Below are 23,185 nucleotides of genomic sequence, written 5' to 3' on the forward strand. Positions count from 1 at the left end.
CAAAATGCAAACTGCAACCAGGAGAGATCCAATGATACAAAGGAAACATAATACCATTAAATTGAATTATGATAAAAGGGAAAGTTCCGGAAGTATACCACTTGTTCTTCAAGGTAAGATTTCAAGTTCATCCCGAAAATTCCTGATAAATTGAAAGAAAAGAATCAATATGAACCGTACTATCGATCAATTTGTTTTCTAACTGAGACTTTCAATTGCAGTAAGGAAACCTTAACCAAAGAATATGTTCATGAGATTGTTGCACGTGTTCATGGATGTGAACTCCATTGAAAGTTATAACATCTCGACTAAATCAGAACTATGTTATGAGCAATGCAATTACAAATGAGATCCAATTGTTAAGATGAATGTTTAAATTTCTAGACAAGGTAGGAAATTGGGAGTAAATAGACAAAGAAAAATACCAGCCAGACATTTTTAAAATATTTTTGTATTAAAAATTACCTGGCCTTATAAACTAATGTGATGCATAAAAGTTCAGGGTTCAGGATATCAGAATACCTGCTACCAAAGCACCGACAGCCACACAAAATGTCCCAACTTGAAGTAGTAGCTCCACTCTGCTTACCTCAAGACGGCGAGAGCTGAAAGCAAGTAAACAAAGTATAAGTAAACCATTAACGGGGGTTTCATGGTAAAAGGTAGTGTCATGACTAATATACAACTCATGCTTACTCTCTGTGCTTAGATTGTCAATCTAATTCAATTACATAATGAAACTAAGTGACATCCACAAGCTTCACCTCTTAGCTACAAGAAATCACACTGTATAAAACAAAAGAAACTGAATGTCAAAAGACAAATAGTTTCTTCATTTTGTTGGACAAAAATAAGATTTGTACACCTCAAGGGATAAACATTACAAAACTGTCTCAAAGTCTCATATTCATGATTTCAATACAGTGATAGTAATATGACCATACAAATGAGATCATGTGAAGGTCGACCATAAATGCATCAATACCATTCTGTTGGTGTTATAAATAATTACAGCCTAATTTCTGAACTTTGCAACAGGCACAAGACGTAAGTGGTCTGCCTCACATGAGTTTGTGTTACAATTTTGGGTAAATTTCACAAAACTACCCTGAAAAATTTTGCACAAAGCTACCTTATACTATTTTCATAAGAGAAAAATATCACAAACTTACAAATTTGCAGACAAGATAACACATACTAACATAAATTTATACTAATAGCGTTAAAAATGTTGTTAAAAAGTCTAAAATATCCCTAACAGCTAAGAAGCAGGAGAGGGTGAGACAGTAGTTATATAAAGAACATAAGAACAAAGATGTTCAAAATATGTCACATCAATATCACATGCCAACTTACAGAATAATGCCTGTCAGTCATGATAGTTTAGTGAAAAAGTTGTGGTTTATTTTTCTCTAATAAAAATACTTTATGGTACTTTCATGCAAAACTACCCAATTATTTATATAATTATACCTCTTTATGCTATTGAGCTGTTTTTATGGTTTTGAGTGGTGAACATAGTAACTTATCTTTCATCTTATTGTCTGTTGGTGATCCAACTTGTTTCATGCATATACAAGATTGTTAATTAGTTTAACAAAACAACCAGTAATTAAGCCCTGAGAAGTCAGGAATTTTACGAATCTCTGTGCTTCTTCCTGGATCCATCTTACTGAGATTTAGGGATTAATCACGTTGTAATTTCACAAAGCCATTCAGGCAAAGAATGTCATATTCACTAACATCCTTATTGGTAAATCTACCTCAACAGTCACAATTAGCCGGCTATTTTGCTTTCTCCATTTGTAAAGGCTTGAGTTGAATTAGTAATGCAGGCAAATCCATCTCAGGATTCTGCCATTAAGAACTTCAGTATCCTGGCATGTTTCTGATTATTCTAAGAACAGTTAGCCAGCTGCAACTTCTAACAATTATATATATGTAAGGCAATAGAAGGACATAATATATTAATATTTGTAAAATGAACAAGTAAATAAGTAAGCATCTAAAAGTAAGCAAGCCAGCTCAAGACCTTAAATTCACAGCAATTGAGTCTTCCATTTCTTTCGCTGAATCAAGGAGCCTTTCTGCTTGACCATGACAAGATTCACATCTGTAAGACAAGGAAACAAATTACTTAGTTACACCATCAACAAAAGTTCTATGCAATTAGGTTTTATTTAAAAGATGGCATATCAATTCTTCATCCATCCACAGAGTTTTCATTAATATGTGAATTTAGTCATTAAGTATTCATCACAGAATTTGGATATGCAGAGGTAAAGATATGGGTGTATATGCACATGACCAGTGCATAGTTTAAGTTCGAGCAGCTCACATAACCACTAATCTTCAGTGAACCCTATAACACAAGCAATGAGGGTTTTTCTGTTGTTTGACATGTTTATTTTCAGCATGTTCCCATTTGTATAAGTCAATAATGATTTAGTATTCTACACATAGGTAGCTGTCTGTCGCTCAGTGCAAGTCCAGTTTTATATTTACAAGCATCTGAAGTGTCCAACATGAGAGCCTTCTTGAAACCTCTAATTTGTAGATAAAAGCATGTTAAGAGAGAGACGTGGAAGTTCCACAAAATGCAGACTAGATGATAGGACCTGTGTACATTAAAACAATTCAGTAATCCAAGAGGGAAAGAACAGTAACAGGTACATAATTTATAAATAGTCATTTTTCATGAAAAAGGTCATAATATTCTCCATGCTGTACCAATTGTTTACGTGAATAAATGTTTTACATAATCTTAAGGGTCAGACATGGAAACACGTGTGGTGTGACCTATAGCGATGGGCATGACAACTGTCATGGAGAAATATCCTACATATTTTCCCAGTTTTTTCCTTGATGGGTGGAATGAAGGTTTACACTTTTGTTAGTATCGGCCATTGATAAATATGAGTATAATAGTACGATAAATATGGCAAAAAAACTATGGTCCAGAGTAAAATATCCTAATTATCGCTTGAAACCATATATTTAAGTTGTAACTATGTACAAAAATCATTAGTTATGCATGTCATGAGTAATCTACTAAAGCAATTGATCTACACAAAGCCAAAAAAATATAGGCTTTCATTGAAAACAATGAAGCCTTCATCTAGCATATTAAAATTATAGAATTGTGATAATCAAAATGTTAACATCAATACTTTTGCAACGTGACCTATTCTGAAAGCTTTCATGAGAGCTAAGTCTCCTAGAAACACAAGAACTGAACTGTCTAGGTAAAATGTCATGAGTTTTTTTCCCCCTTATAATTGAAATTCTTTCTTATTACTAGGTTTTCTAAATGGTTAAGTTCCTGTGAGTCTATAAACAACTAGTTTTCCTTCATAAAGAGGACAGAGGCATTTCTGAAAAATATTCTGATTTCTCTAGATTGTGGGATGCAATGATGGGTGTAAAACTCCAGTAATAAGTCATCGATCCAAATGTCAGACCAGCTGCTCAAGAAGTAAGGTGTGACGCCTAAGAGTGATTCCTAAAGCCCTAATCTTAATCCTTTCCAGCTTTCCCCCTCTACTCGCAAGAGGCCTTATCTCTATCTTAACCGATCCAATCTCCCTCTTCTACATCCCTGCAACCCAGAAGACCAAAGTCTCAATTAAACAGCCCTTGTCTCATCTGAATTGGTACCAATCCCACAATAAATCTCTCTCTTCGATCATACATCAAAAAAAATTTTTTTTTTGCTTACATTGAAACCTTATTAAATATGACAAAAGAAATCATAGGAAAGTTTAATAGGAGGAAAGTAAAAATATAAATAGGTCCAGTTTTATGGTTGCCTTAAGACATGATTCAGAAAGAAAGTCATATAGCCAACAAAATTGAATCTAGAAAATAAATTATTTTCAAAAAGATAACTTTGCTTAGATTGAAGTATTAAAAAAGTTAAAATGGAAAGAAGCCCTGAGATTTTGAAGGTAACAAAGATAAAAAAAAATGGAAGTACTCAAAGGCTTTTAGACTATTAAACCTTTATTTTAAATAAGCAGATATACAAATCTTCTTTCTAGCTAATTATAGCACGATGGGTAGTGATTATTGTGTTTCAAATGAATTTTCATAGAGATCTCAAAAACTGCACAATCACAGCCATTCGACAACTATGGATTTAACAGCCAATTACTAATATTTATACCCCTAGGGTCCTAGACTTGCAGGTATAGCTAGTACATCTATAGCATCAGCCACTACAACAAATACTAGAATAGATTCAAAATGGATTTTTATTTTTATTTTTCTCTGCAAGAAAACATTTGAAGAAAAAAGTTTAATTTATCAATTACCCGAAAGACTACTTGTTTTATCTTGCACAAAGAGTATTTACTATAGAAACAAAGATACTGATAAAATATTGTCATTACTGTCATGTTGGTTTCATCTCCTAAACTGAAAATTCTTAATTGCTCTTTGTCCTTTACCTTCCAGGACCTCCTAGAAGAGACTACATATGATAGGAAAAATTGGGCACTGAAAATATTTAAATTTAAATTTATCTGAAAGACTACATTGGTTTTGGCCAGAGTGGCGTCATATGCATACTCTGAATCCTATGGTTTTCTCGAAGCACCAAAAGTCATCAAATGTAACAGATGGCTGCACTATTAAGTGACATGTAGCTAATACAACATCCTCCCAGTTTCTTTCTTTAATGGCAGACAGTGTGCACATATTATTACTTAGGATTGGTTATCATAAAACCCATGCGATACATGCATTGTCCTTGTGAAGGATGAAGATAAGTCAGCTTTGGTAGGAAACATATTTATTTACCTAGAGAATCTCTCTTACCATGTACTGCTTGACTATATTGCTGAATCCACCAGAACTAGTAGCATTCCGATAAAGTGCAGAGAAATCTAAGTTGTATTTTATACTAGATTACAAGTATGCCATCATTTCATTCTTAGTATAAATATTGGTTACTAAAAAGCATTGGCAGCTAAATTTATAAGTACCAGAAGATGGACAAGAAAATAATAGAAATAAGAAAATAATTCAAAAGAGTAATTTGAAATGGTTGATTTAAATGATGACAACAAATTACCTTTGTAGATAGTTCTCCAAAAGCATTTCAATCTCTTCCTCTTCTCCTACAGAAAAAGAAAATAAAGGACGCAGAAGAAGATGAGAAGAAAGAAACAGAGGAACTAGGAGAGAGACCAATAGAGTCAGTATCAATTCATGTCAATTCTATAACCATAAATCATTCAACAGTTATATCCATACAAATCTTAACTAAACAAACAAAATGATTTCACACAGACAAAGATAAATAAGTAAACTGAATTATATACAACTACAATAATACCTTCAGCAATTTCCTTTTCTATAGGAAGGGAGCATTCCATGTCATCCGTTCCTTTCCTTAATGTACAGTTTCTTCCCATCACACATATGCGACGAATTTCATGGGGATCCTCTAGAAGATCAAGAAGCATCTGTTTGAGTGCCCCTGCTCGCGAACCCAATTCAACCTTTGGTTTTTTTAGGCAACTAGATCAAATAAATATACAAGAATTTTATTTAGGTATATAAGACTGTTCAGATGATAGAACCATACAAGGGTCTGTTTGCTGAGACGGAGCTGCTCCAACACATCAGCTGTCAAGCGGTTAGGCAGAACTTCCAATAATGCAGTAACCTGAAACCCCAAAATTCAACATTAGTTGTCAGTCAATAAGCTTACACTAGAGAAAATAAAGTGTCAAGCACAAATATGGAATGCAAGAGTTTAGCCGGGATGAAGAGGAGAAGAAGATGTGCCGGGAATAGCCTCAGGTGCAGCTATTTTCCATGGAATATACAATATGTATTTGAAGTCTGAGAAACCTGATCAATACCTATAAACAATTGCTTGGAAACTCATCCGAATGATGCAATGGTTAAAGGACATATTCTCTAAATAAGTTTGATATCTATGCTAAATGTCACAGTATCTGTCCTCATTCGAAACAGCAAGATACAAATTATTGAGAGCTAGGACCATAGTTGCATGGAACCCAGTTCATTCCTGTTCATGGGATATTAGGGTGGGTAAGAAAGCATGGTACGCCACTCATTAGGAATTGGGTATGAGGGGGTACGCTTATATAGTATGCCAGGGAACATGGATGCTTTAGTTTCGGTTCTTAAAGGTATCACAGGCTTTGCAAAAGTCAAATTTAAAAAATATGCTAGTTGATACCAATAGTGGTAAAAGAACCTTCAGAATCATATTGCATTTAAGTTATGCATACTTTATTTTCTTAATTTCTCACGTTGTTTGTTGTTTATTCTTTTAAAAAGGAGTTCTTTTTCTCAAATTTTTAATTCGTTTGAATTTTAAATTGGATCGTTGGGGTTGGTGAATTGGGTCGTGTTCTATGCAAATCTGGGGCGATAGAACCCGGGTCACGGTTCGCTATAGCGTCTCATGTTCCCGACTACTATGGCTAGGACAAACAGTATGTGCAAATATATCACCTAGAATCAAGCTAGGAAAATGGAAACAAGAATGACATTGCTCAACATTATCCCTGCAAAATATGGAGGTGTTCATAGTCGGTGGAGGAGGCTGGAGGTCGGAGGACGTGGAGGCGGAGGAAATCACGACCAAGACCTAAGCGGTGTAGTCTGCGTAAGCAGCCCATGCTCACCTAGGCGCTCTCAAGATCTAGGTGGTGGCCTAAGCACAACTAGACCTAGGCGGGCTAGGCACACGCTTATTTAAAATATAATTATACACGGTTATTATGGTGGGTGAATTTTGATAAACACGGTTATTCCCCATATCCCAATTGAAAATTCTAGTTATGACCTGTATAAATTACAAACGAACCTGGAGTTCTACTACTTTATCTCATGTGCCTTCAATAAATACTATAACTACTTTCTTTTTTGGTCACCAGAGATGGCACAAAATCAATTGCTGAACGAAGATTCAACTTGGAGCTAGTTGTTTAGATGGCCTGTTGCCTTCTCTGACTTATAAGTTATTTAAAAAATTACAGAACTTGATTATAGTAATGCTCTCAAAATTAAAAGTTTAGTTTCAATATTTTACACCTAAAAGATTTACATACATGTGCCTATTGTGCCACCTGATGGATAATATAACGATCTAGGCATGAAAAATTAAACTAGAAATATAGATCTAAATTACCGTTCACCGTCGATAACAATGGAAGTCTTCTCCTCTCTCCTCCTGTAGCCAATGTCCCGTAGCCAATAATGGGAATTAGGTCTCTTTTCTGCGTACGGTTGAGAGGAGGGACTCCTATCCTTTATATAGATATTTGTGATTAACCCTACCCATCATGGTTTAATCACAATCGTGGGATTACACTCCGATCGATCCTATCCTTTAGATATTCAAGATAACCACCCAACTTGATAAACATGAAATTGTCTAACCAGACCATGTGGTTAACATCTTGATCCTAACTTGAATCGATGACAACTTTAAATCAAACCCAAAATCGAGTAGGTTGGGCCATATGGGTTCGTTGGATTAATCGAACCCAACAATCTCCCACTTGACACAACATACCTCATTTTAATTACAGAACTTGATTATAGTAATGCTCTCAAAATTAAAAGTTTAGTTTCAATATTTTACACCTAAAAGATTTACATACATGTGCCTGTTGTGCCACGTCTAAATGTGTTACACAATCATCTGCATGTCATGTACACTTTGTCTCAAGAGAGTCAGAGACAAACGTAGCTTTCACCAATTTATATCCCCTTATGCTTACAATGGTACTGCAACTAATTAAATACAAGTATATTAGTCAATTCAGATAGGAAAAAAATGGTCTGAGAATAGGCATGGAAACTTTAAACAATGCTCTAGAGAAGGGGGGAAAAGAAGATCTCTTGGAGGTGTAGAATTTAAAATAAAAAACTTCTTCGCTTTATCTGAAACCTGTAAATTGATCAACCATTAGTCACTCACCACATAATATCTATGACGAATAGTGAATGGTGGGTCTTCAATAAGATGGTTGATCACTACAGTGACTACTCCTATTTTGAGTCGGTAAAGGTCAATAGGCGGTCCATACTTGCACCAAAAAAAGGTACTGCACTCGACTGACCTCAAGATATCATCCTAAAGACTATTTATTTCGCTAGATAGCTGAGCGACTACATTAGTATGACATCGTATCAGCACTACATACTGCAAACCAGAAACAAGCATCACATTAGGGTGTTATATACCAGCAGTAGCATTTAGACCCATCAAGTTATACAGTTAAGCATTCTTTGAGGAGGTAATCCTCAACAAAATAGATTAGAGAAGAGGATTTGCGAAGTTGACACCAAAAGTTTAAGACAAAGGCTAGGTGTTATTGGTTGATCTTGTACATTAGGCAAACCTCAAAATCTTAAACAAAGACTATTATGTTTATTGGGGTATAAGTCAAGGCCTCGACAATATTTTGAGTTCTTTGAGTCTTCAAAACCAGGATAATGTGTGGAGGAAAACGCCAACGACCATAAGAACATGCAATGGATCCCAAAATCATAAGAATGAAGATTTGAAGACTGCTTGTGGATGTTTAATTATTCATGCGGACAAGAGATGACTTGATGAGCAATGCAGCATGTAACAAGACTGCATACAAAAAGGTTGCATACGCAAAGGCCCTCACTTATTGGAAAATTTTGCACTTTACTGCAAACCCCTTAATCTCTTCCAATGATGGAAAATAAATTAACAAAAAAATCATAATTGATGTCCCCAATAAAATGCATCTATGACTGGAAACATTCCTATAAAGAACAAAATATACTCACTATGTTCCATACTCACACGAGGTTCTAAATCCATTAACCTTTGCTCATAGCGTTGTATCCGAGAAAGTAATGCTGCCTCTACAACCTATGACAAAACACAGAAAGAACATCAATATCAGGAGTAAAAGAACATTTTGTGGATGTTTGTAGATAAAAGATGTGTCAGATTAGAGAAACCACTCAAGTGGACAAAACCAAACATCTAGAAGTTTTCAGGTGAAACTACAAAAATAAATAAATAATAAATAAAATTACTGATACGTTGTGGTATATAATCTAGATTAAATCATGTGCTAAATCACTGGCGCAGATAACTAATTTCTTTTTCAGAAGATTTTGTACTCTCTTTCATGGAGCAGTTAATGTTACAGAGAATTTAGTTTTCAACTAACTACAGAAGGGAACAACTAAACAAAAAGAAAAAAAATAGAGATTAGAGAGAATAAGCATTTGTTCTTTCAATATGGATTATCGTACAGTTCTTCTAGTGGCACTCGCAAAATGCCGTTTAAATTACTTATGACACGCTTCACTTTCTAATGGAAAACAATTTATCACATATGCATATCCAAGGGTGAATATTTATGGTTTGGTCCTCAGAAGTCAGAATTGGCTAATGCAAATGCTGCATGTTGCAGATTGATGAAGAGAAATCAAAGGCATATAATGATGCATCAAGGCCCAAGGACAAAAAGGCCTTAAAATGGTCATCCTGACAAATTCTATACAGCCAATTATAAGCAGCCTGAATCTTCGAAAAGCATCATCCAACTATTGTTAGTTACACAACTTTGCACGGTAACCAACCATTTTATAATTCTAAAGTGTTTATCGCTCCTTGTCCTTGGGCCAAAAGAGGTAGAAAAAGAAAAAGAATAAACATAAAAGGCTAATGTGAGCAAATGTCGTGGATTGTACAGATTTTTCTAGCTCAAATTCCAGGATACTCGGTATAACTATCAGTGGTTAAATTAAGAATTTTAATGCCAAGTTGTTAAAAATTTCATTAACCGATAAATAAAAGAAAGTTGATCAATTATTTGGTCTTTAAACATCCTTTTTTATCTAATTCAAAGATGAAGTATCATCAAGAAATAAAACGCAGTAAAAAATAATCAATTCCGTGATCGGATATTTGTCATGCCTGTCATTCATTAACGAATTCCAACCATATGGGTCCTCTCATCAATTAACTTCCATGGATTCAAGGTTCATAGGCAAACATTAGTATTTGGTTTATGAGGATAGGACCTAAATGCTAATACATTACATACTTGTTGAAAGAAAAAAATGCATGAACCGTTAACAATATCCATATAGAATCTATTACATGACATATGGAAAGGGCAAGAATTTAAAGTACGTGAGGAGTTTCCTATGTGGTTTGTCATCTGCAGCCATATTATATTGGGTATTTAATAAAAGGATAAAATCTGCTAAAGGACAACCGGAACCGGTACCACCCACTTACACTCTCTTGAACATGTGTAACAGTGAAGTAGAAAAGACAACAGGATATGGCTTCATGCAGCGTTCTTAAGGGAAAGCACCAAGAAATTAACATCAAAGAACCCCATATACATGAAGAAACACAAACATCATAAGCTAAGATATGTGATCTGTCCATCTCAGTTTCCAAAGGATTTTATATTGGATGTCAAACTCTAAGAATGGAGAAAGATAGGAGAGAAGAGAGCTCAGAGCACAGAAATTGTTTAGATAGATCTCTTTGCACTACGCCAGCACATGCAAGGAAACAAGGAAGCACTCAGCAGCTCTATTGGTCTGGCAAAGGTTCATGCTAAGCTGATAGATAGTCATGAACTTTTGCATCTTTGTGGTAACTAATTGGAACAACAATTGGCATAAAATGCTATTGCTAAAGGTTCAGCCCTTCAAATTTGTTATATCTTATTTCATAAAAATATAACATACAATAGAGAAATGTTGACTTTCTGCTGCATAATTGGAAATCAGATCTTAAATAATGAAATAAAAAGTGAAGTAAATGGGATATGAAGGGAACTAGGGAAGAAAAAAATGAAAAGATTGAAAGCAAACAGCATTAGGAGAGAAAGGTCACCAGGAAGATATAAAGCTTCTAGAGCTAGTATAATTTGAAACTTGGCAAGAATCACACTTTTCCAAGTAATTCTTTACTAATACAATATTTCGATCTTCAACAGCTACAGAAGTCAGAATTTTGATTTATAGAAAAGGTTAAAGTTAACTAGTTACATTCTAACGATTAAGATGAATAGTCAACAAGCACTTGCTCAGTGTATGCTTCAATTAACGTTAAAGTAGTGTTAGAATAATAGGAAAAAGAAAAGAAAAGAAAAGAAATGCTCCAAGGTTCATGTAAAGTGCCGCAGAAAAAATATTGAAATCATGCATACCTCAAGCTCAAAAGGCATGGTTGGTCCACCATTGATGTTTTTCGGATTTAAGCGAGGTAACAGTAATCTGAGAAAGGCCTTTGCTCCTCTCCTGAATGATCCGAGAAGATAGGCTCAATAAACAATTGAAAATAGGTGAAATGATAATAACAGGTATAATATTTAATTGATAATTATCCAGATATAAAGTGCACATACCGATTATAGTCAAAAATGAAAACACGTTCACGCATGACAATTGCTCTCAACGAACCAAAATTTAGCAATATAGCTTGGTCTCGCACCTACAAGAATAATTACACGTAATGTATAACTTCAGAAAATAAAATTCAACAATAATGATGGAATAAGATTTGCTACATTAACAATACACAATCTTTTTTTATCAGTGATTCAGGAATCAGGGTAACTTGAAAAAAAATTAGCCTAATGCATATGATAATCTACTTACAATCATGAAACAATGCACGCACTCTGAAGTAGATAACTAAATCATTGACTACAATAAGATGTTACTGTTCCTTAAAGTTGGATAGGGAAAAGCCAGCTCCATATGAAACAATTCAATTTACCAGCAAAGAGGGTGCTGAATTTGTCAACCATAATGATGGATCGACGCTTCTGATATCACGAAGGCGAAGACCTGGTGTCAATGATGAAATGTCAGAGACCTTGTATTAAAATAAAGGATTAATGACAAATACACCTGTGCATTAAAGGATTAGTCAAATTATTACCCTTAAAGGATTAAACTTTTTTTATAAGCACTCAGATTATCTGGTGCACAAATGAAGTTATCTCTCCATTATCCTATAAGTGCATGTTCAACACATAAGAGAATACGGGATCTCTCTAGAATACATTAAGTACCACATGACAGAGAGAAAACTTTATTTGGATATCAGATGATGAAAATGCTAATAAAAAAGTTTGAGTGTAATAAGTGGCTAGCCTCACTAAAAATAAATAATAAATAAGGCAAAAAATTGTAGCGCATGCATGATGGCCTATATATCCTCATAGGAGACCATCAATAGGCCCCTCTATCCGGACCACATGTGATAGGAAATTCAATGTCTCTATGATATTAATTGATAAAGCGAAAAATCAAAATAAGAAATCAGTTTTTAAGGACATGCACCACATCGTAGCTGTCTTTATGATAAATTTTGAACAAAGTTTAATCGCTCAGAACATCATGTTCTAGAGATGAAAGAAATAACCGACGGTCCATCAAGACCAAAAAATATATTTCAGGCACGGGTTTATCTGGGCTTTTGCCTAGTATCGATGCATTAGAGAAGAATATATTCCAATTTTCCTTGCATGCTGTCTTCCCTCTTCGACCATATCTTTAAAGGTCCAAGAGAAATTGGAAATTCATTCTTCAGTTGCATATACAAGAACTATTTAGACCATGCAACGTGTCTATTTTCTCACCATATGGCCCTTTAGTTTCATGCCAACACAAAGTATATGTTGCCAAGGACTGGATTTCAGCATTGTTCAAATGGAACATAGACAAAGTTGAACAAGTACCGAATCCATTTTAATGTTTGACTGTTTAGAAATTCAACCATGATGGCATGTCCACAAAGGTCGGACTGCATTCATTTTGTTGGTTCAGCTGGTCAAGGTTATTCGCAATTGCATCACATTTGATGTTTGAGATGAGCAATATAATTGTGAGGAGCCTTTAGAAAAAATCTTTTTTAAGGAATTTATTTGAAAATTACCGCTCGATTTTAACAATTGCCGCCGGTTAATCTTTTTGGTGGACAACAACCCATCTGGAGTCACTTCTATCACCTGAAGTACCAAATCAAATTTAAAGGATTATAGTTAGCATCAGACTACAATCCAAAAATTATTCTCATATGCAGGCTAGCTCCCAAAATTAAAACATTTTCTAATCATAAAAATTATGTCTTAACTACATAATCAATGGGATTCTTGTCCTATAATCAAAAAACCATATCCCAATTATAGATCCCTCGCGTCTAACTTCAAAACGTTCAGCTTTTTAATAGAGAAATTTCATGAATTTTTATCCTAGTTCAAAAAAAAAAAAAAACCATGTCCTGGTGCTAAATTCTTCATGCATAGCTTCAGATTCTAAGCTCCTCACATCTAACCACAGCAAGTTACAATCTTTAAGATAGGGATTCAACAAGTTGAACAAATCAGAGCCGAAAATGAGAGAGCAGAACCTCATAGACAGGCTCCTTGATGCCGAGCGAAATCGGGTCGGAAGAAACCGCCGCCCGCTGCGCCGAGCGATTCACATCACTCGCGCCAGCGCAGCTTCCGCTTCGACTGGGTCGTCCTGAACCAGAGCGCCGTCATCGACAACCCCCTTCTTCTCCTCCGCCAGCGACCTCGGGGCTTTCCCACACAAAGCGAGGCCCCTTCGGACGCCTCGAAGAGGGGAAAAGGGCAGCTGAAGGCCATTAAAAGATGAAGGAAGAAGAAGAGAGGAGGGAGACCGGGGGAAGTGGAGCAAGAGGAAGGTTGAAGATGAGGACGCCATTAACCACCGCTCGATGCTCTCAGCCTCCTTTCATCCTGCGACGCTGAATCGAGAAGGATTCGGCATCGCGATCGCTGAGACGGTGACGTTGGAGCCGCGAGTGAATCGAGCGCGCCTTATCTTCTTCCCGATTTTGAGGGTTTTGGTAAGGGAACATTTGAGTCATCCACGTGTCACAAAGGTGTAGGCTGATAGTGAGCTGTGTTTGGTGATTGGCTCCCCCAGAAAACTTTCAGGTGGGCAGATGGAAATGTCCATGATTCGCGGGATGGTTAAAAAAAGGGGGTTTTTTGGTCTCTAGATCTAAATTTTTAAACTGATTTATGTTTAAATCTAAGTATTTTGAGTGGCACTAGGAATTTTAAAACCTCATGTGGGTCTGGTATACTGTAGCAAAAAAAAAAGAGAGAGTGTGCGTGGTTAGGGACATGCCCCTATCATTTTCCAATTATTTTTATTTTCATTTGTACTTTTGAATCCAATCATCTTTCTCATGGGAGGTGCTACAGCTACACACTAAACCACACCCCCAACCACACTCCTCTCACATGAATTTTTTTTTTTTAATTCTCATGTGGGACCCAGTGCATTGTAGCGAGAGAGGAGTGTGGTTGGAGTGTGATTTAAGGGTGTGCCTCTAGCATTTTCCCTTTCTCATTTCGTCTTTTAACTCAAATATTATAATTTATAGTTAAAATATATTACATTTATACTTTTAGGAGTTAAAAATCTCAAAATACCCCCACATCTCTTCCAAAACTCTCGCTCTCTAACATGTGAAATCAAAATCAAAATTTTTGATTTTTTTAGTATTATTAATTCTTATTAATTGGAATAAACAATCATGAAGAGTTATGAATAATCATGTTAAAAATTATGATAAAGACAATGACAAATTAATGCTAATGCTTATGTGAACTTATTCTACAAAATTAGGAGTTGAGAAATTGAGAGAATTTATACCTTAAAGTATAAAAAAAGAGATCAATCCTCACCAAAATTGGTATTTAAACCTAGAAAATTAAATAAGGGAATTTAGGAGTATTTAATGGGTGTATGAGAGTTGAAGAAGGAAATAAGAGAACAAAGGAGGTGAGATAGAATTAAATGAGAAAAAGGAAGCGGTAAAATTGGATTTTTTTGGAAATTTTTTAGGGGGACCACATAAGTATGAAGTGTATTTGAGAATTTAGGTTTCAAGATAAACGCACGACACAAAGTTGAAAGGATCTAGAGATACAAAGAAAAGTAATTGGGCTTAAACATAAATCACAATGAACTTTTGGCTCTAAAGACAAAAACACATAACAAATTAATATATAGAACAATGTGTTGATCTAGATTCTCTCTCTTAAATTTTGAGCGGAATAGATTGGATACGGAATCAGTCTGACCTGGTCCAAACGTGAGATAAATTGGTTTGGTTTATCATGCACATCAATCCGGTTTGGTTTATCATATACATCGATCTGGTGAGTGTGTCAGAGATCAAACTCGAGTCTCCTCTTGATATGAGCTCCTCTATCCAACCAAGGTTTCCCCTCGTATTAAAACTTAAAAAAAAAAAAAAAACAAGGATCGGTTGACTGCCGCGTTGCCTGTAAAAGCATAGTAAACGGCATTTGTTTGGTAAACGTTAAGCTCTTGCAACTGACAATTGCAGATGCATTTAGAGGTAAATCAAATGAAACTTGCGCAATTGCTTTTGCAGACAGACTAAAATTTATTCTCAAACATCCGTATTTTTGGAGGACCTACAGAAAACCGAATTAGTTACATACAACTTCATAAGTAAGGGCACGATAGTGGAACAAAACACCAATAAAACATTGGTCAAGTGCACAACATAGAAGATGGAGTGGAGAGATGGAAAATGGAAAGAAAAGGATGTAAAGTTTGGAACATAATAATGAATCGACAGCCCTATAATTGAACCACATGTTGAAGTTCAGAAAATGTAGAAATCTGAAAAAGGCATTCAGTAAATGGATTCTTGTTTAAAATAGCATAAGAAATAACTGCTCAGAGATCTGCACTTGCTATAAAATTACAATTACAAATGTATCTCTGGCTTCATAATTAATACAAATCACCGCATCATAACTGTTGGTTAAACCAATGCAAGACCACGATGGAGACGAAAAATGAATGCGAATACTTACTCTACATACAGAATTGGAGAATTGGAGAATTGGCGTGCTACAAATACAAAACTTGAGCCAAAGAATGGACTGCTACAAAATGTTCAAACAGACTTATTCTTGGGTTTATATGCATATTTGCTAAAATCAATTGGCCCAACAGTTGATCTGCAGTAAACAATAAAACATTGGCATCAAAGGAAGCTAACAAGCACAGTGATACACAAGAAAACTACCTTGTTGCTTACCTAACTGGGCAAGTGTTCTGTACATCTTTTAAAGGTGCTCGAAGACCACTGGCACGAGAACCGGATGAGGTGTATCTGAAGGACGATATAAGTGAAGCAAACTTTTCCATGGATTTTTCTGCTATACCGGAATATTTCTTAATATGAGAAACATCACAGCCAAAACTTCCTCCAACCTTCCCATCTTTGCACTTGTTATTTAAGTTGGGAATGCTATCAGCTGCACATCAGAGATGGTTTTAATCAATTTTGAACGTCACAAGCATGATAATGTGGCATAGTAAATTAAAATTGAGGTTCCTATTTGTATAACAAAAGGTCCCAATTGAAAACCACTATTCAACTAGGAAAGTATACTTTATTTTAGAGGTTTTCTGCATCAAATTACCATGGGTACTGAAATGAAAAATATCAGGGTTATAAACAAGTCATAAAAACTTTGTTTCAGTATAAGAAATCGATACAAGCAACACATCACTCCTTGAAAATGCTTTTTTTTATTCAGAGGCGAAGATTGTTTAAGTGAGAATTAAATATCATCATGGGACAGTGTTGGAGGGCCAAGGATCCTTCAGATGCCAACAAGAGGATCACAGTTATCTAAAAATTCCCCCCTCCCCCCCCCCCACCCCCCCCCCCCCCACACCCACACACACACATTACACTTTTTTTTAAGTTCTTAATTTGTTGATCTTCATGTTTTCTTTACAGAAAAATTCCGCCAAAGATTATAATATTTATTATCAACTCCTAATGTGAGTGCAATAGGCGTGGGCATGGTTACCTCCAGTAGAAAATAACTCTTTCAAGATTATTTTCATTGATCTATAGTCTGACAATCAAGTTCTGATAAGTGAAATCTAGTCTGGGAATTTGTGGGAGAAGTCCTCTGAAGTTGATCCGCTCTCTAATGGAGATTAGAAATTACCTAAAGCGTTTAGGTCTTGCACATTTATTAAGCTATTGTAGTAGGGACCAACTGAATCATACTGGTGTTCCAAAACAATTCTACATTTCAAGCAAAATTTTAGGCAGTATTCAAAGTCCTATAACTTAGGTAGTACACCGAGAGTGTTATCGTACAGCTTCAACCATCCAACTAATTTAAAGGCATGTCTTCCAGCCTTGAAATTAAAATGTTAGTCTCGGGCAAAGAGATCTTTATATGCAAATATCACCCGGAAGCTTTTCCATAAGTGGAGGATACTACATTAAGGAGTACTAGGATATCCTAAAACGGTATTTTCATCCACATTCATAGAGTATCAACAAATACATTGTAACTCTATGCTACATAGCAATTTGAAATTGCAAAAACACGTTGCAACTGTATGCTATAACAATATAGCATACACTTTTCAATATAACATATTCAATATACCTTGAATTATTTAAATGTAATTACATTGAAGACTGGAGGGTATTTTCTTTGTTTTAAGAGTTGAAGTAATTGAACATTTTCTTTTGATTGTTAGTTAAGCCTGATGGATTCTTTCATTCTCGCCATTGATATTTAGTGATCATCGTTATGCTTGTGATTGTAAACTGTTGAGAATGTAATGCAATTAAAGAGTTTTAGAGGGCCTTTGTGTAAACATGTGTGTAAGGCTATATAATGTTGAGAATGTAATGCAATTAAAGAGTTTTAGAGGGCCTTTGTGTAAACATGTGTGTAAGGCTATATAAGCCAACAATTCTATCAATGAGAACTGTAGAAACCCTAAAATCCAATTCTTTTCATGGTATCAGAGCCGCTGCCAATCCCTACCTCTTCTTCCTCCTAGTATCAGAGCAGCCGCGATCCCTTACCTCTTCTTGCCAATGTAGTATCCGAGCCGCTGCCAACCCTCTGTCCTTCGAAACCCTAGCCGTCCTTCCCCATCTGCTCCCTCTTCAATCCCCTCTGAAACCTTCTACGAGCGCGAGCAGTTAAGAGCTTGACAAGCTCATCAGTCGACATATCGAGGAGCTGGTCGAGATCAACGCCTCTGAAGGTGAACTTCCTGAACGTTCTCCTCTTCGGCTGGCATGTAGCAACATCGGTCTCAACCTCAGCCATTGCTACTGCGAGAAAAGAACAAAACCCTAGCCGCTGCGAGAGAGGGAGGAGAATGCTATCTGTGTATTATGGCGATGGGGTCGAGCCTGAGATCGACGATCAAGGAGCTGAAGAGGAGGAGTAGAGCTTCGGTGGTCGGGAGAGGGGGTGATTGGGCTGCGGTGGTCGGTAGGGGTGGTAGATGGTGAACCCGACGTGAAGAGGGGGTGACTGGAGTGCGACAAGTCGAAGGAGCCTGAGATTCGGTGGTTTGGGTGGTTTTTTTTTAAACAGTGTGTTTAATTTCGTTTTATTTTGGATGGTCAATGTTGTGGGTAGTCTTTGGTAGACTTGATGATGAGATAGGGGTTTGTATGGAAATCTCATATGTTTTGCCTATGTCTGTTGATAATATTTGAAGTTGTAATAGCTTGTTTAGGTTCCCTCGAGAGGTCAGTCCTAGAACTAATGAGAGGAAGAGCTGATATCTCACTTGGTTGAGATATCCTACTTCTGGTTCTTGTTTTCTTGGTGGAACATGAATTCTTGTTGATCTATCTCTCTTGTGGTGTTGTTGAAGTGTTGCCGAAATTTTTACTGCGTACAAGAATACAAGTTAGATCAATGACAGAGACTGACAGAAATCTGTTGGAGGGGATCATCAAGAAGTCGAATCCTGAGGAGATCACAACACTGATGCAACTGATGAGGTTGTCGGCTCGACAAAGCCACAACCCAAGAAGGTGGAGCTTCCACCTATCGATGTAAAACTTGATGGACCCGCGATATATCTGAGTTGGTCGCGCCAGGTGAAATATACCCTTGCCGGGAGGAGCCTAGAGGGATATCTGGCATGGGAGAAAACTGAGTCGGCTGAGGGCTCAGCAGGGAGAGATGAGTGGAAATCCACTCATATGTTGGTGTACCTCTGGCTTCTGAATTTTATAGTCCAGCCAATTGCTGCCACAGTGGATGACCTTGGAGGGTGCATGATGTCTGGGAGAAGCTGAGGAGGACCTACGATGGGGTGGGGAATAACCTGAGGGTATTCCAGATCGAGAAGAAGATCAGCGCTATAGTCCGAGGAGAGAGAACTGTACAGGAGTACGCCACAGAGCTGGAGCGCTTATGGCTCGATCACAATCACTTCTCGCCCCTAGCAAGCTGTAAAGACCCGGAGTGCAAGGAGCGTGAGGCCTCCTTGTAGAAGAGGACCATGTTGTTTCTCCGAGGCTTGGCTCCAGCATATGAGCAGAGGACGGCGTTGCTACTAACTCAGATAAAGATCCCACCACTGGAGGAGGCAGTCTCAGCCATGATACAGGAGGAGAGCCGTATCAGGCTACAGGCTGGGACAGGTGACTTACAGGGGAGAAGTCTGCACTGGTGGTATCCAACTCGGATAACACTGGATTCAAAGGGAAGACTAGGCAGTGTTTCAACTGCGGAGAGGTAGGGCATCTGAGACAGATGTGCCCTAAGCCACCCAAAGAAAGGGACTGGGGTGGATGTGGTCAGGCTGGAGGCCGTGGCTGTGACCGTGGAGACAGGCGAGGTAGAAGAGGAGGCCACTGAGCAAACTTGACAGTAACAGAAAGAGAAGAAGAAGCTGAGATGATCTTCACTGCTGAGGATCGTGCACTCTTGACAGCACTGAGGAGGAAGCAGAGAGCAGTAGGTGATGTGTCTGAGGGGGCATCTACTACTCTCTCTGGAGGGGACTATGCTAATTACGCCCTTCGCGCACACCCAAACGAGAGAAGATCCACCGCCTGGATAATGGATTCTGGAGCATTCAGACATGTAACAGGCAATACCAGTGAGTTCTTATCTTACACTCACTTAGCAGAAACAGAAAGTATCCAAATTGCTGATGGTACAGCACAAGATGTGGTTGATAAGGGCACTGTTAGTTGTACAAGTTCTATACCTTTATCTAATGTATTGCATTCTCCTTCATTTCCTGTTAGCTTGTTATCCATTAGTGCTATTATCCTCCAACTAAATTATATTGTTTCTTTTGACATTCCCAATGTGATTTTTCAGGAGAATGGGACGGGGCGAAGACTTTGGACTGGGACATGACGTAATGGACTATGGTACTTGGACCGCGAAGAGATGGACTCAGCACCGACTTCTGTGGTAGAGAGGACGGGAACAGGAGGAGCTAAAGTCTGTGCAGAAGATGAGTTGATGCTTTACCATCAGCGAATGGGACATCCGTCATTTGGCATTTTGGGTAAAATGTATCCAACTCTGTTTGAAAAAGTAAATAAACAAAAGTTGCAGTGTGATGCTTGTGAGTTTGGGAAGCTGACTAGAAGCTCTTATGTTAGTTCGGATAGTAGGAGTTCTTGTAAGTTTGAAGTAATACACTCTGATGTATGGGGACTCTGCCCAGTAAATTCTACAAATGGATGCAAGTTTTTTATAATATTTATTGATTGCTTCTCTAGAGTCACTTGGGTGTATCTTATGAAAAACAAAAGTGACGTAGTTGGCTGTTTCAAAGATTTTCATAAGCACATCCAGACTCAGTATTGTGCAGCAGTAAAAGTGTTGAGGTCGGATAATGGGACAGAGTATACCAACAGAACACTTGGAGAGTATCTGTCAGCTTAGGGGATTCTACACCAAACTACATGCCCATACACCCCAGCTCAGAATGGGGTAGCAGAGAGGAAAAACAGACATCTCCTAGAAGTTGTTAGGAGTATAATGATGGCGATGAATGTTCCAAAGGTGTTGTGGGGACAAGCAGTCTTGACTGCTGCTTACTTAATCAACCGGATGCCTTCGAGTGTGTTGGAGTGGAAGTCTACTCGTGAGACACTGAAGGGAGATAACGGGAGGGCCCTACCATTGAAGGTATTTGGCTGTGTGTGTTTTGTGAAGGACAACAGACCATCGGTTGGGAAGCTGGACCCTAGGGCTGTGAAGTGTATATTCGTAGGCTACAATGGCACCCAGAAAGAGTATATCTGCTGGAGCCCGGTGAAAAGAGGCTGTTTGTCAGCATGGATGTGCGGTTTCGGGAGCTCGAGCCGTACTACACAGTGGGGGTTACTTTACCTTTTTGCGATTTGCCCAATACTAGAGGTACGAGGCAAGAGGGAGGGAATGGTGAGAGCTCAAGGGGGTCAATCCCAATTTCGATCACGTACTCAGCAGAGAAGGAGGATGAAGACGAAGGAAAGGAGGAGGAGACAAGGGGTGTTAGGCCTACAGCTCATGGGGAGTTACTTACATACAGTAAGAGGGGGAAGGAGCCAGATGTGCCTACAGTAACAATGCCAGTGCCTAGTCCCTCGTCCAGCTCTGCTCTAACTCCAGCGACACCTACACCACCCTTCACTCTAGGTAATACCATTCCTACCCCTAACCCTCTCCCTACTCCAATGTCAGAAAGGAGGACTACTCGCAGTAATGCGAAAAATCCTCCTAAGAGATATGGTTGGGATCTAGCTCATTCTGTTTCCTATTCTCACATATCACCTTCACATGGAGCATTTATTGCATCATTGGATTCTGTTATTATACCTAACAGCTGGTAGGATGCTAAAGACCCAAAATGGAAGGTTGCTATGCATGAGGAGTTGGGGGCTCTTGAGAAGAACCACACGTGGGAGTTAGCGACACTGCCAGTAGGAAAAAGGGCAGTGGGATGCAAGTGGGTGTTTACCGTGAAGCAGAACCCGGAAGGGAAGGTTGAACGATACAAGGCACGACTGGTGGCAAAAGGGGACAACCAGACATACGACATTAACTACGATGAGACTTTTGCACCAGTGGTAAAGATGAGCACTGTTCGAACGCTGATTTCCCTGGCAACAAATGGTGGATGAGAACTACACCAACTGGATGTGAAGAATGCGTTCCTTCATGGAGATCTAATGGAAGAGGTGTATATGGAAATACCACCTGGATGTGACACAGGACAGACAGTGGGTAAGGTCTGCAGGCTGAAGAAGTCTCTGTATGGACTAAAACAATCCCCTCGAGCATGGTTTAACAGGTTCAGGAGAGCCATGGTTAGTATGGGATACAAACAGATCAATGCCGATCATACTGTATTCTTCAAAAAAAGTAGAGGTCACATCACAATGCTGGCAGTATATATGGATGACATGATCATCACAGGGGATGATGAGAAGGAGATTGCTCAGCTCAAGGTAAGATTGAGCAAAAAATTCGAAGTAAAGAATCTGGGTCAGTTGCGATACTTCCTTGGGATAGAGATAGCTCATGGACCTAAGGGGATTGTTCTCTCCTAGAGGAAGTATGCACTGGATCTTCTTGCAGAGACGGGAATGCTGGGGTGTAAGACTACTGCTACACCGATTGATCAGAGTCTCAGGCTGAGTGCTGAGGCAGGAGAACCTGTTGATCATGAGAGATATCAGAGATTGGTGGGTAGGCTGATCTACCTAAGTCACACACGCCCAGATATCTCATTTGCGGTAAGCATGGTGAGCCGCTATATGCATGACCCGAGGAAGGGTCATATGGATGCTGTATATCAGATACCGAGGTATCTAAAAGGTGCCCCTGGCAAAGGACTAAGATTCAGGAGGAGTGGCCATGTGAACATTGAGGGCTACTGTGACTCAGATTGGGCTAGCTGCGGAGATGATCGAAGGTCTATCTCAGGGTATTGCATATTTGTAAGGAGCAACTTAGTCTCCTGGAAAAGCAAGAAGCAATCTGTGGTGGCAAGATCAACAGCTGAAGTTGAGTACAGAGCCATGACCTTAGGGGTTGCGGAGCTGATGTGGCTGAAAAACATGCTAGTGGAGCTGAACCTTAACCAAGAGGTCAAGATAAGTTTGTGGTGCGACAACAAGTCAGCTATCAGCATCACCAATAACCCAGTTCAACATGACAGAACTAAGCACATCGAGATTGATAGATTCTTCATCAAGGAGAAGCTGAACAGTGGGCTACTGGAGTTAGGTTATGTTCCAACTAAGGAGCAGGCTGCAGACTGTTTGACTAAAGGACTTAGCTCAGTAGATTTA

At 38.1% G+C, this 23,185-nt stretch overlaps 2 protein-coding genes across 3 annotated transcripts in view; both read right to left on the reverse strand.

Moving 5' to 3' along the window:
* The window catches only part of LOC109835072 (magnesium transporter MRS2-11, chloroplastic), a 14,417-nt gene extending 540 nt beyond the window's left edge, over positions 1-13,877 (reverse strand). Inside the window, exons 1-13 of the mRNA XM_020403069.1 lie at positions 13,421-13,877; positions 12,947-13,019; positions 11,783-11,853; positions 11,409-11,494; positions 11,211-11,301; positions 8,828-8,896; positions 5,591-5,671; positions 5,339-5,504; positions 5,075-5,120; positions 2,033-2,113; positions 523-605; positions 99-142; positions 3-11 (exon numbers count right to left, since the gene is read on the reverse strand). Of these exons, the coding sequence (XP_020258658.1) occupies positions 3-11; positions 99-142; positions 523-605; positions 2,033-2,113; positions 5,075-5,120; positions 5,339-5,504; positions 5,591-5,671; positions 8,828-8,896; positions 11,211-11,301; positions 11,409-11,443 (705 nt within the window). The 5' untranslated portion in view covers positions 11,444-11,494; positions 11,783-11,853; positions 12,947-13,019; positions 13,421-13,877. The remainder of the gene's footprint in view (positions 1-2; positions 12-98; positions 143-522; positions 606-2,032; positions 2,114-5,074; positions 5,121-5,338; positions 5,505-5,590; positions 5,672-8,827; positions 8,897-11,210; positions 11,302-11,408; positions 11,495-11,782; positions 11,854-12,946; positions 13,020-13,420) is intronic.
* The window catches only part of LOC109834059 (exonuclease 1), a 29,148-nt gene continuing 21,669 nt past the window's right edge, over positions 15,707-23,185 (reverse strand). For both annotated transcript variants that reach the window (XM_020401952.1, XM_020401951.1), the window contains exons 12-13: positions 16,130-16,349; positions 15,707-16,049 (exon numbers count right to left, since the gene is read on the reverse strand). In XM_020401952.1, the coding sequence (XP_020257541.1) occupies positions 15,986-16,049; positions 16,130-16,349 (284 nt within the window). In that variant the 3' untranslated portion in view covers positions 15,707-15,985. The remainder of the gene's footprint in view (positions 16,050-16,129; positions 16,350-23,185) is intronic.

This window comes from Asparagus officinalis, chromosome 3, assembly GCF_001876935.1.
Source record: "Asparagus officinalis chromosome 3, Aspof.V1, whole genome shotgun sequence".
NCBI classification, from domain to species: Eukaryota; Viridiplantae; Streptophyta; class Magnoliopsida; order Asparagales; family Asparagaceae; genus Asparagus; species Asparagus officinalis.